The sequence below is a fragment of the Sciurus vulgaris genome, assembly GCF_902686455.1.
Source record: "Sciurus vulgaris genome assembly, chromosome: 1".
NCBI lineage: Eukaryota > Metazoa > Chordata > Mammalia > Rodentia > Sciuridae > Sciurus > Sciurus vulgaris.
This window is the reverse complement of record NC_136461.1, coordinates 29,253,022-29,267,375: the sequence shown is the minus strand read 5'-3', so window position 1 is coordinate 29,267,375 and position 14,354 is coordinate 29,253,022. Positions and strand designations below refer to the sequence as shown.

The following is a 14,354-nucleotide window of genomic DNA, read 5'->3' as shown; positions in this document are numbered from 1 at the left end:
ATTGTTACATAAACCTTAAAAAGAGGGGGGGGTATAAAAAATGAAAATGGCTCTGCACATCTCAGTCAGAATTCCTGAAGCATAATGAACAAACAAAAAAACCAATAAGGCAATGTTTTCAAAGTTCAGAGTGAAAATAATTTCCAAAAAATTATATAAATATGACCAATAATTTGAAGGAAAAAGTAAGGCAATTTCAGATATAATTTCCAAAAAATTATATAAATATGACCAATAATTATGAAGGAAAAAGTAAGGCAATTTCAGATGTGGGAGGACTCAAAAAATTGAATTCCCATGCAGTCTTTTTCAGTTAGCTTCTGGAGAATGTACCCCACTCAGGTAGGCAGTAAACCAGGATAATAAGACTTAGAGTCTAGGAATCAGTGGTCCAACACAGAGAGAGGTGAAGTGAATCTCCAAGTGAAGATGGAGTGAAATGCCAGAGGCAGTACTGAATTAGGCCTATAGAACAGATCCCACCTGGGAAAGGAAGAGAACATGAGCTAGAAGAGATGTTTCCAAGAGAAAATAGAAATGAAAAGGCCTGTGGTGTTTGGCCATATTAAAGAGTCTTTTGCAATAAAAGGGAAGACTTTGGCGATAAAACCATAATACGCAAAGAGACAAGTAAACAAACTAAAAAAAAAAATGATTACCTATCTCAAGGAAACAAAAAAGCAATATGAAAATTAAACAATTTATTCATACATACATACACTCTCCAACTCATTTGTTCTTTCATTCAACAACCATTTAATGAGTACCTATTTTGTGTCAGAAATGGTTCCTGGATGCTAAAGATACAGAGGTAAACAAAACAAAAACCTCTAATAGGAGAGAGGCAATAACAAATATATAATCTGCTAGGCAGTATTAACTGGTCTGAAGAACACTAAAGATAAAATGATAATGGGAACAGCAGTGACAAGGGCAATAAGATTAACCAAATGAAGTAAAGGAGGGAATTATGTAAACATATGAAGGAAGCAAGAAGTGCAAAGGTCCAGAGGCAAGAATATGCATGCTGTGTTTGAAAAACAGAAAAGAGCAGAGTGACCACAGCTGAGTACAAGCAAGGAGTAAGACGGGATAAGTTTAGAGAGGTGAGGCAGAACTGCTTCACCATGACCTGCTAGAGTACTTGATAGCTCACAATTACATTTGGAAGACAAGGAAAGGGGGAGTGTATAGAATGTGAGTGTGGAGAAAGCTATGTGTTAATTTTTTAGAGTAAGAAGTTAATAGAGGGTTGGGATTGTGGCTCAGTGGTAGAGTGCTTGCCTCACATGTGTGAGGCACTGGGTTTGATTCTTGGCACCATATACAAATAAATAAATAAAGATTCATCAATAACTAATAAAAATATTTTTTAAAAAAAGAAGTTAATAAAAATTTCCAAAGTTGAAAAAAATCAGGAAATAGCAGAGAAAAATAATCACATTATTCAGAAATTTGGAGTTAAAACACAGAAAAATCTGCCAAAAGAATTTAAAATAGTTGACACTGCAAAGTACAATTCTGGGGGAGGGGTGATGACTAGTTTTGTTGTTGTTTGTTTGTTTTGCCATGCTGCCCAAACTGAAATCAAACTCCTCAGTTCAAGTGATCCTCTTTTTCAGTCTCCCAAGTAGCTGGAACTACAGGGGTGCACCACTGTATCCAGCAAGTTTTTATCATAATAAGCTGCGTGGTATAATCCAACTTTCCAAACAATATACATATATTACTTTAATAGGACACAAATAGCTGTCATTACAAAAATCAGTCCTCTGAGAACAAGCTGTTTATAACCAAAAATTTTTTTAAAAGGAAATATCACTGCATATGCTTCAACCAAGCAAAAGGATTTACTGAAGATCTACTGTGGCTACAGTGTGAAACTTGATATTCCTAATGGGAGGTCTTCACTAGAAAAACCTTTACAATTTGGTTGTTCTGTTCAGGATCACAAATGTGAGTTCATCCTTCTATCAGTTTAGCCAAGTCAAAGAGCCAAGTGGTGGCACTGAGACAAAGCTGAGCACAATTACCTGCTGGCCATCTCAATGGCATCCTTATTGGGTGGGGGGATGAGGAAGCAGACTGAGGGCACCATGGCCTCATTCCCGGTGGGGCTGATCACCTTCCATTTGGTCCGTTGAGAATTGTCTTCAAGCACACACTCATCATTCTTACAAATAGTGATCTGAGAGTCAAAGTCACAAGTTATTGCTAATGGAGAAACCAATGGCCTATTATTACCTGGAATCTGATTCCAAGGCTATAAAATCCTGACGAAAAATCTGCTTAAAAACTGCTTTTACTTAGGCTCCTGATTTTATAAATCCACAACTCAACAAACAAATCAAGGGAAAAAATGTTTATCAAATGCCTGTTATATGTCAAGTAACAGAGTATAAGAGAGTTATAAGGAGACTATAAGACTCTCAAGAGTAATCTCTGTACCTAATGTCCTTCAAGTAAAATTTAATGGAACATGAATAATCACCCAGCTTGCTCTGATACTTCATTCCCTTCCCTTCCTATCATTCCACCCAGACTCCTGAAAACATTTCAGCACTGTGGAATCAATTCTATCCCTTGAGAAAAAAGTAATCAACAGTATTATCCCTATTTTAGAGACAGTAATGCTGAGACACAGAACAGTCCTACTCTTTCATTCTTTCTTTTGTATAACCAATCTTTACTGTCTGCTGAGATAAAATAACAGTGGTAAGCAGACAAACATACTTGATATTCCACATATTCTGGTAGGGTAAAGAGTAACAATATTTTGTGACAAATACAATTTTTCCAGGAACAATGTAAAGGATATGGCCCAATCTTGATTAGAAAGGTAATGTATGCAATGAGGAGACTGATACGACAACCTAAGTGAAACTCAGGAGCAGAAAGGACAGAAAGATATGTACTTAAGAGATATTTATAACTAGGTATTGATTTGGTGATCCTGCTATCTATGGGAATAATCCCAGGAGTCACAAAGTCCCACTTATATTAATTCTCTGGCAACTAGATGGATGATGCTGCCAATCACCAAGGGAGGTAACATGATCAAGATTGTGAGTTGAGGTCTTTATATTTTTAATGATAGAGATTTGAGCATATTTAAATTCTAATTTTAACATTTCAATATCTTGATCTCTCCCTATAATCCAAATCCTAACTGAAGAGTTCCCTTCTCTCCTTCCCTCTGGGGCCCAGAGGTACCCTTTCCACCTACTCACCTCAATCTGCCGATAGTCACAAATGGCCTTCACAGAAATGGTGCTTTTTAGCACATGGTCTGGACTGCGTGGCTTTAGCTGAACAATGGTTTTTGATCTTCCAACAAGACTGGCAACTGAGTTCTTGGACTGTATAAGCTGCTCCTTTTCATCCTACAAAATGAGAAGAAAATCAAAAGGACATTATTGGTGCTACTCAAGGTCAGTAAGACAATAATGAAAACTTACTGCTCCACTCCCTAAGAGAATGTCATTTCTCAGTTAAGTAGGGATCCTTGATGGAGCCATCTTAGGTAACAATTTAGACAAAGATAAAGAAAAAAGAAAATATTTCTGTCTTTTATCAAGTACTTTTGTACTCTAAATTTGTAGCTTTCTCCCTGTGCCCTTTTCAATGACCCAAAAGCAACATGCAAAAAACAAACAAACAAACAAAAAAAAAACAAAAAAACTTCTTGCTGCCAATAAGGCTATATAGCTAATAAAGGATTCCCCTAAATAAAGTTCAGAAAGTGTAGAAGTTAAAAACAATAATAATAAGAAGAACCATATCATTATTATTATTCATTTTCTCATCAGTAGAAACCAGTTCTTCCTTTTTTGCTTAGGAGAAGATAGAGTTATGCTATTTAAAATTTTTAAAATAATTCTATCTCCCAAGCTCTACTTCAAGTATTTCCTTTTTTCAAGCTGAAATAAGCTTTCTAGAGAAAGATCTTAGTTCTTCAACCAACAAATAAATACTGTTGGTGAAAGCATTATGATAAATGATTTAGGGTTTACCGTTTAGTATCTTGACATGCTGTATTCATGTAAATCTGATTGGTTTGGATGAAGTATCATGCAAAGTTGAAACTCTCAAACCTCTGCAAATCCAATTATCTTAAAAGCTAATGAACTTCTTTTCAACAAAATTGGTAGGCATCTACGACCAATTCCATTAGAGAGTAAATGATAACCTTTATCTATTAAGCAGGATGTTTCAAGCCCATTGTGAGGCATAAAAGTCCCCAAAAGAGGGCTTTCTTAGGATGGATGTAGATGTGATGAAAGAGTTAATAATGTTCAGAAATGTCATTTAAGAATTAAGAATATGCAGGTAAAGAAAAAGAAATGCTTAAACAAACTACCTGTGCCTGTCCCCGGGAGCATGATTGGAAGAAATACAACTTTAACTTATTAGTTAAGAAAGAGGAATGGAATACATCAGGGAGACAGCCACACTTCCATACTTGAGAGCTGGTCTACCCATTCCAGTTTCCTTGCAATAAAGATGTCAATTTCTGTCTAACCCACAGCCAAACATCTCAAGCTCCAGAGATCAAGTGCTCAGCGTGGTAAAAGTTCTGAAAAGAACCAGAAGCCAGGACAGATGCTCCCGAACCTGACGGACAAGCTGAGGAGCAGACCCAGGTGACTCCATGCCCCGATGACGCCGCCAACCCGATGCCCCTGACCTGGAGAGGAGGGAACAGAGCAGCGACCCTCGAGAAGAGAAGATATGACAATTGCAGAGGAGTTACCCTATGACAGGAAGGTACTCTGTGAAAGGGAGGAGATAATAGCCAGGGATTATATTCCTCCTTTATATCTGGAGTACCTCCAAGAGACATTTTTAAAACAACAACTGAAAAGTCAGGCTTTTATCCTTCTTTACAAATTAATTAAATTAACATTTTATTTGCCCAAGTGAAGCACTGAATGTAAACCCATTCATAGGTTTACTACTATACTTGGAAACATTTTTTAAAAAATTGGGGCTGGGAATGAAGCTTAGTGGTAAAGTGCTTATCCAGCATGCGCAAAGCCTTGGGATCAAACCCCAGCACCACCACCAAATAAAACAGAACAAAAAAACTTCAACTAATGTTCACAAATGCCCAAATCTCACCCATAGAAACAAAACAAAAAAGCCATTTTAGTTTATTCTGGTTCTCTCATTTAGAATTTTTCTACTGAAATATGAGAATCCTTTAGCTTCTCACATAGGAAAAGTGATTTCCCTATTGCACACACATTTCTATCTTAATTTGAAATGTGATTTGAGCCCTGTCTTGCCAATTCTGTGTAATGCATTCAGTAAATATAAGTAGTTCTGCTACTGACTTTATAACCAGTACTCCTGAAGGAATAATTCATTGGAAAAAATGAATATAAAACTGATTTGGATTAAACACTGGATATAAAACTATTAAAAGTTAATATTGCTACATAAATAAATTGGACAAAAACTGCATACATCCAAATGGGATTTTAATGTTGGTCTTAATTAAAAGCAATTTTCTAACACCTAATCATTACACCAAAAGAAAATAAGGAGAAAAATCTGATTCAGGTCTATTTCCTTCTTTCTTTCTTTTTAATTCTCTTTTATGTAAGAGAGTAAAAACAAATCTGAGCCAGGTGCAGTGTGCATGCCTGTAATCCCAGCTATTCAGAAGGCTGAGGCAGGAGGACTGCAAGTTCAAGGCCAGCCTGGGTAACTTAGTAGGCCCTTGTCTCAGTGGTAAAGTGCCCTAAGTTCAATTCCCAGTACCAAAACAAGTATAAACAAACAAAACAACAAAAAACCCACACCAAATTTGATACCTGGGATTCCCTTCACCCCTGCTACCCGTGCTCTGCACCGCATCCTTAGCTCTACCTATTGCATTAAAATAGAAATGATGCAAAGTATGAAGAGCACCGAGTGGCTCAGGGGAGGTAATTAGGCCTTCACTTCAGTGAGTACCCAAAGAAATCTCATTAGCAACTTCTCTAAGGAAAGAAAAGAAAAAGAAAAGAGAACAAAATTGATTCAACTCTATTTGAATGTGAACTAAACTGTATAACAAGAATGACCCACTGCCCTGGAGCTTTCAAGGATATAAATAGCAACAGCTGGTAATGGTTTACTTGGTTTCTCAGAAGTAACCATCCCCACTGAGATAACACCCACCATGGAGTCCTGGAGCAGGTCCTCAAGACGGGATAAGCTGGTGTTGTGGTCACAGGAATATTTTCGTTTGATGGAATCTTGGAGGTTCTTCAAGAATGACTCCAGGTCTCGAGCATCACTGAAGAACTGTGGGAACATAAGAGAGTGGTCACTTGTGCTCAGTACCCCAGAATACCAAGATTAACTGAGAAAAAATCCTACTGTGCCAAGCTTAGCAAAGTTGATTACACTCTGTTGGACTAGTGATAGTTCATAACAAAGGCCACAGAAATACAAACAGGAGGGCTTAAACAACCATGTCAGTAAAATGTTGGTGATGACAGCAATAAAACCTACTAAGCCTGTTTCACCCTTCAGAAATCCATGCTCTTTCCTCTTGACTTCTGACAAGTAACAGCACTTGGCCCTGAGGTCTATTTCATGAAAAGCCTAGAGATCAAGTGATTCAATGGTTTAATTCATTTATAAGATTATAAAATGGTCAAGATTGTTTAACTTAGAGCAAAAACGGAGAAAACAGTTTATTTCCTCCTCTACCATCACATGAAAACAAGCAGTGTACTCTTATGCTGTGATAGACTATGGGGTGGGAAGAGGGGTCCTAATAATTTATTACTTCTCTCTCTCTCATCAAGAGGCAGAATCTAAAAAAAAAAAAAGAGGCAGAATCTATCTCCTTCCCTTAAAGCTGGGTGTGGTCGTGTGACTTGTTTTGACAATTGCACATTAATAAATGTAACAGTAGAAGAAAAAAGTGCTTGTGGCCAGGCACAGTGGTGCACATCTGTAATCCCAGTGGCACAGGAGGAAGAGGCAGGAGGATCAAGAGTTCAAAGCCAGCCGTGGCAAAAGCGAGGCACTAAGCAACTCAGTGAGACCATGTCTCTAAATAAAATACAAAATAGGTCTGGAGATGTGGCTCAGTGGTCGAGTGCCCCTAAGTTCAATTCCTGGTATCCAAAAAAAAGAGTGCTTCTGCACAGGGATTTGCTCTCTCTTGCTTTTGTAGAATATAGATATTTTGTGAAGGCTACTAGATGATAAAGACATGTGGTTTTGTACCCTGTCATCCCACCAACTGCCAGATACGTGAGTGATGCCATTTGGATCAACCAGTCACCTGCGTACTTGGGTAGTGCACACAGTCGTGTGTAGGACAGGCAAGAAGAGAATCACTCAGCTGAACCAGTCCAAACTGAGCTAATTAAATGACTGAGTACGTTTTTTGGAGGTGGTTTATGCTGAAAAACCTATTTGATATAGACTTATTTTTAACTTCATCTTCATCACAGGTATGCACACACGTATCAAGTCCACCATACCTGAAAGTAAGCTGCATTCTCTTTCACATGCTGCTCAACACACAAGCACAGCTGCCTCATCCACTGCAACTGGGACTGAACAGCAGCACTGTATGCCTGTAATGACCAAGCACAGGGACAAAAGGGCATGAGTTTAGCAGGCTCAATATATATTTGTGATGCTCCTTCCAAATAAAACTCTGCTAATGATAGTGATGTCAACAGAAGCAGCATGGAAATACTTGACTGGCATCTGCTCAAAGCTTCCCATGAGAAAGAGGTTTGTCTTTTATCCAACAGGGTTTTGTGAAAAGGATGAAGCAAAGACCTCTTCCAAACTGAATCACAATTAAACAAACTGACCAGCAAAACCTAGGTATAAATAAAGCTCTCCTGGACTCTTCCACTGCTTCTCTACTAGGGCAAAGACATTGGGGTGGGGGTGCGGGGTAGGAAGGTGCAAATGGACAGTCAGTGTAGGTAATGAATTTTATTTCTTCAAATAAAATTGAGTGTATCTGGACAGTTATTTGAAGAAATAAAATCTGAGTCACTTTCCCCCATACAGTCAGGAGTAGATGTCTCTTATAATGTTTCTCTTAGTATTCTTAGACCATCAAAACTGTTTGCAGACTTTTGTGGACTATAAACAACCTGGAATGAAAAGGGAGACAATCCAAAACAAATGATCCCTGACACTTCCTCCAGGCTTTTCAGCAGAATAAACTCTTCAATTTGAATATTTTTATAACAACTTCTAAATATTTGACCTTCACACATTTTCAAATCACATACCTCCACAGTCTGCTTAGCTGGATGGTTCTCAAGTGACAGCAGCTCTGCTGTATCTTGTAGAGACCGAAACACATCCTGCTTCTCCTCCAATTCCATTGTTAACTCCTGAAAATTGAATTCAGTTTTATAATAAGTGTTACTAAGGGAGAGGGTACCAATTAAAAAAAAAAAAAAAGGATCCCCTGCCCTACTTTGAGTCTACAACACAAGATTGGTGCCAAAATGAGATGCATAAACTGCACATGCTAGAGGATTTCGGAAAAAGTCCAAACACTGGATTCAGTGGGAAATGATTCACAAAGGACATGGGACCTGAGCCAGATCTGAGTAAAGTGGGAGAACACAATGGAGTGTGCATACTACTGCACCACATACCACAACAGGACACCCAGCGGAGCAATATTGCTGACCAGCTGGCTTTGCTCAGCCTACAAGGCCCTCCTGACACTGAATTCTAATACTACAGGACTCACTCTTAATGCCAGCCTTTCTACAGACTCTTGCTGTCACTTATCTGTTCTCCCTGACACTTCTGGTGCACTTCTAACATGCCCACTTTAGCTTAATTCCAGTTCTCTCTCAGTTTATTGTATTATAGCACCCACTCTTTCCCCTTCACTTCAGACGAATCCCTTGTTCTTCTCTAAACAGGAGAAGCCCACATTTTTTAAGAATCCTAAATTAATGGAATTAAAGTAATTAAAGTGAGGCCTAGCCAAAAAGCTTTCTATCTGTAGAGTTCAAAATCCTTAAAAATCTCATATATGAAAATACTGAAAGTGGCAAAAAATAACTTTACTTACTTACTACATCTTTCATTGAAAAGAATAAAAAGCATTGTCCCACATGTTCAATGTTGAATTTTCCTGCCCACTTTGCAAAGATTAAGACCAAAGTGTTATTAGAAGAATTAATGAGAATTCAGAAATCTGTGGGAAGCCAAGAGTTTATCCCAATTAAATAATACTAAACCCTCTACAAAGTGCTTTGCCTAGATTAGTTTTATTAGTAAGTCTTATTCAAACTTTTACATAACCCTTTGAAGTGGCTTTTATCCCATTTTACAAAGGTCCAGAAAGATTAAATGACTTACCCAAGGTCATAGAGCTAGTTAGTGGAGAAATAAGAATTTGAATTTAGCTCTGCATCACTCCAAAGCCTCTAATTTTACCACAAAACTATACTGTTTTGGAAATGACTCAACTTGTGTACTGCTGCTGTACTCATCCAAGACACTGCCTTCTTAAATAAGTTCTCAATAAATTAATTCTGGGACCCTATTGCCCCTCTCCACATACATTTCTCACATGCATGGATGCATTGAGCAGGGTCCTATTTCTGTCAGAGTGCAGCTCCAGAACCCAGGCACTCAGCAGACTAGCCCCCAGTCTCCTCTTGCTATTGTTAAATAAACATGACAGGCCTGCTGTGCTAGACTCACAGAGAAGTAATTTTTCTTGGCTGAGATATTGGGATTGTTGTCACTCCAGTCATATGCTAGTTCCTCCTCCTCCTTCTCATTCAACCAGATCAATTCAGCTGTAGCTCTGGAGACAAATTTATGCAGGCTCTGAAGGTGTCTCATCCGGAAGCTAGAAGTCTCCTAGACAAAGCAAAGGTTATCAGATCAGACCACCAGCTTCCACATCTGTAGAAGATAGCAGCACACTCAACATCCAAGGAAAGAATAGCCCAGGAAATGAAGTTAACCTGCCCCACCTTCCTGGCCTTTTTTTTGCAGTGCTGGGATTGATCACAGGGCTTCACTTATGCTTGTCAAATACTCTCCCACCAAGCCAAATTCCCTGACCTGAGACTGCTTTTTAATTTCTGGGTTGCTCTCCAAGAATTCAAGTTTTATACAAGTTTGGTATAAGACTCCCAGAGGCACTGCCAATCTTAGGCAGAAGACAGAACTCATAAAGCCTTTATGGGAGCTCCATGGATCAAGAATGATCCTGGGCCTGTCCTATTCTGGGCCATCTTAACAGGCATGAGAAACACCAGATAGGAGAGGATTCTCCTTCCTACCAATGTCAAACTTCTAATTTTTTTTTTTTTTGTCTCCAAGCATATATGGCCACTGCTTTGGTGAAGCACAGGTTCTACTTAAAATTTTCCAGAGCAGTGGTTTCTGACCCATTTAGAAAATGGAGAAAATGTTATAATACATATAACCAATCACACAGTAAATGATATAACCTAATAAACAAAAAACTTAAACAGAGCCAAACCCTGTGCTTTCTAATTAGGGAAGAGAGTTGTTTGGCAGTAACCATATTCTCCATACTCTGACCCTAAGTCAGTCAGTCAAAACTCACCTTCAATTTACAATATTGTGTCTCCAATTTTCCAAGAGTTTCAACATAGCTGGTATGGAAATTCTGGGACATCTTTCCCTGATAAGAGAGGAATGAAAGAAAAAAATATTAGAGAAAGAAAGAGTAAACTATATGTGATGGTTTCAACTATGTAAATAATAACTCTGTATAGGTAAGAATTCACTGCTCTGTGAACATAAAAGTTTCAGCAACAAATATCTGGGTCACATATGATAACTTGGAGTAGCACTTACTGGACAAGAGCTCTGCAGGTAACCAAGCCCACAGACCTCACAATCCTGTGTTTCCAGCAATTTGGGGAAGTCTCTAAGCAAAATCTCTGTCAGATCACTCCCAAACTACAAAATTGCTTTTTGAAAGGAAGAGTGGAAATAAAAAAGGGAAGGTCATGAATGAGGGGGAGGAGAGACTGATGAACAATTTCTCCATACCAGCTTTCTACTGTAGGCACAAAGCGAAGGGAAAAGAACATGAATTTTTAGAGGAAGAAGGTCTGTGTTTAAATACTGCTTCTGATACTTACTAATTCTGACCTTAGCTTCTAGTATCACTTTTTTTTTTTTTTTAAGTACAAAGGGATCAGTTAATAAAAATACCTTTCTCACAAGGCTATTTCAAAGGTTAACAGAGATATTTCATTTAATTTTTTTTCCAGAGTGCTATTATTCATCATTACCACTCTTTTCCAGAGCCCCTTTCTCCTTAGAGACAGCTGCATCATGCATACCATCCCACTACTTGCTCACCCTCATCCCTCTCACAATAATAATGTGGATTCTGAATGCTATGCACCTCATACAACCGGGCCTCTTTGACACTTGAGCCCAGTTCCTCTACACTAGTATGGATACGCTGCTGTGTTTCTAGCTGCAACTCCACACTAGGCAGGTCATTGCCCCATTCTGCCCGCTCCAGTTTCATCTGAAAAAGAAAAAATAGGTATGCTGTAATTTACTGCTGAACTGGCAGGAAAAGAAAATAATCAGAATCAATGTTTGGACAAAGTGGTTAGAGGTAGAAGATTGGGAGAAGGAAAAAAAAAAAAAAAAGAAAGAAAGAAAAGGCATCTAAACCATCTCCATCATCCCATGGCATCCTACAGGAAACTGTGCAGTAATCAACCCCAAGGAGCTGGACAAAGCCCTCTAACTAGTGATGGAGGCAACCTTCTCCAGCTGCATGCAAGAACATTCCTGAATCTGTCAGTCAGAAAGGGTCTTCGCAGGCTAAAAATGTTTAAATTTATAGTTTAGGCATTCCCTTTATGGCATCTCTTCATTTCAAGATCAGAATGGATATAAGAAAGAAATATCTGAGAATATTTAGGTTAGCTTCATTCATGACAACAACTATTAGCCAATGGAAGATAATTTTAAAACAGTGTGCTCTGGGGCACTTTTACTTACTGGTAAATGGGAAAATCTGTCATTTGGGGATGGGAAGAATTTAATAATGAAACAAAAGGGTTAAAAATACAAGGAAAATACTAAATTTGAACCATTATCCTAGAATAAAATATGTAGGGCCTCTCAAACTGTGGAACAAGCAACATTGCTTAAACCTAAGAGTAAAGAAAAACAACAAAAAAAGAAACTCCTCTGTCAAAGAGAAAATTGCAGAAACTCTATCTGAGATTTACAGACACTGCAATTTTCCCCACGAGGTCCCATTAAAAGACAGTTAGATTAAGGGAACAGATTCCCAAAGGGCTTCAAATTAGAAAAGCCTATGCTATTCAGCATAGAATTGTGAGGATCTGCATTGACTCTACCCACTTAAGATTTAATGAGAAGGGATCTTAAATATAGACAGGACCAATAACTAAGGAAATCTGTACTGGAAACACAGATAAGAAAGTGATCTCTTATTTTAGACCAGCTACTGGATCCAGCAAACATTACTGCACTGCACAAGCTTTTTAGACATACACACACACCTGCATCTCTTCTACCCAAGATAGTAGTTCATACACAAATCGGAGATTGCCTTCATCTTCAGAGGAGGAGATAGACACAAGTTCAGCCCGAGTCATGGGCTTTCGGAACCAAGAGGTAGAAGAAGAATGGGTTGCCTTGGTTAAAGGTTCTGCTTTCAGATGAGTAGTGGTTAAAATAGAAGGTGGAACCAATTCAAGTGAAGTGAAATGGCCCTTCCGGTATAGGTTTGTGCACTCTAGACGCAGGGTGACCAGCTCATCCTGTAGGCGCATGACCCTGAAACACAAGATGAGAAAAAAGAGGGACTCAAATCTACAACACACTTAAAATAAAATCTTAACTATGCATTTGACAAAACTGTGGTAAAAATAAAGATGAGATCATAACATGAAAAGTGCTTTGAAAAAGTGTTATATGAATTTGAGGTGATGTTTCAATATTTTCATCTAGTTTGGAACTGTCTCCTAGGCAAATGCCAAAATACAGTGTTTACTGGGGGAGAGCAAACCAATACCTATTTGTACAACTCCTGGAAGGTACAACAGAATGAACAATGGTTCACCATGCATCTTTAGACAATCCTCATCCCCTCTGTGAGTCTATTTCCTCCTCTATAAAATGAGTGCGTTAGATCACCAATATTTCTAAACCAGATGTCTATCACTCCCACTCTGAAACAGGTAGGGATATAAAATGCCACAATGAATGCAGGAATCCTATGGGCACTCAGTAGGAGGGACCTGCAAAAAGGGGAAACTGTCCTCTATGTGAGAATGTTCCTGCTGAAAATATGTACATGTGATATTCCCACCGAGACACTGACCTCGCTAAGGTCCAAGTTATAAGATTCAATGCCTGGCTCTTGATCAGTAAGCCTCAGCAGTTAACAAGCCCTCTGTGTGAGTCCCTTGTTCCTCACCTAAAGGCCAGCTCTTCTAGCTGGTAGTAATTCTCATCCCGTAGGATCTGGAGATCCACCTGCAGCTGCCTGATGAGACCTTCACACTCCTGAATGTACATGATGACATCTGATTCACATTGTACTGGCTGTCCTGATTCCAGGTGAGCAGCATCCTGGGACAGAAAGGGAGAATAGGGTGAGATAACTTCACTGCTCTCACCTACTAGGACAGAGGGAGACAACGGGCCCAGTGTACTTCCAAAAAAAAGGAAGTGTAACGGCTGGATTCCACAAATGTTAACTGTGACCATTAGAGCAGCAAGTAAGAAGGTAGAAACAGATGATATAAGAGATGGGACAAAACAGAGACTTACAGCCTGCAGTGTATTTTTAGCTAGTGTCAGTTTTTCTTCACAGTTCAAAGCACCATTCTGGATTTTGTTTGCAATTTGTAGCAGCAATTCTAGCCTAAAACAAGAAAAATCATAGTCCAGTGCAAGGTTTGAAGTAGCCCAGTAAGAACTGTCAGATCATCCCCATGCACTGGACCCACCTCTCTACAGCTGGCCGGAGGGATTTCTCCCGCTCCAGCATCTCAATGATGAGTTTTCCCCACTCTTCTTCCACATCATTTGGGTGATAACCTTGAGACAGTTTAATTCTGCCAAATTCAATCCACACCTGAAAAAGAATACTCTTCAGTCCAAAACCACAGCCATACCCTCAGGCCTATTTTCATTTGTTCTTTGCACTTCACTTCTTGCCTCTTTACCCAGTCACTCATTTTTCCCACTATCTAATATGGGAAAAAGATCAAATATTTAGCAGTACCTCACCTTGAGATGAGAAGAAAAAAAAAAAAAAAAAAATCCCCTCTAAAATGTACAGTACACCTGCTTTATATCCTTCC

The 14,354-nt window shown here is 38.8% G+C and overlaps 1 protein-coding gene across 12 annotated transcripts in view; it reads right to left on the bottom strand.

Moving 5' to 3' along the window:
• Window positions 1-14,354, bottom strand: part of MACF1 (microtubule actin crosslinking factor 1) — a 342,663-nt gene that overhangs the window by 165,704 nt on the left and 162,605 nt on the right. For all 12 annotated transcript variants that reach the window (XM_079112948.1, XM_079112960.1, XM_079112953.1 and 9 more), the window contains 12 exons: window positions 13,998-14,125; window positions 13,819-13,912; window positions 13,463-13,617; window positions 12,543-12,819; window positions 11,399-11,527; window positions 10,586-10,663; window positions 9,706-9,867; window positions 8,265-8,369; window positions 7,491-7,586; window positions 6,169-6,294; window positions 3,231-3,383; window positions 2,034-2,188 (listed from right to left, as the gene is read on the bottom strand). In XM_079112948.1, coding sequence (XP_078969074.1) covers window positions 2,034-2,188; window positions 3,231-3,383; window positions 6,169-6,294; window positions 7,491-7,586; window positions 8,265-8,369; window positions 9,706-9,867; window positions 10,586-10,663; window positions 11,399-11,527; window positions 12,543-12,819; window positions 13,463-13,617; window positions 13,819-13,912; window positions 13,998-14,125 — 1,658 coding nt within the window. The remainder of the gene's footprint in view (window positions 1-2,033; window positions 2,189-3,230; window positions 3,384-6,168; window positions 6,295-7,490; window positions 7,587-8,264; window positions 8,370-9,705; window positions 9,868-10,585; window positions 10,664-11,398; window positions 11,528-12,542; window positions 12,820-13,462; window positions 13,618-13,818; window positions 13,913-13,997; window positions 14,126-14,354) is intronic.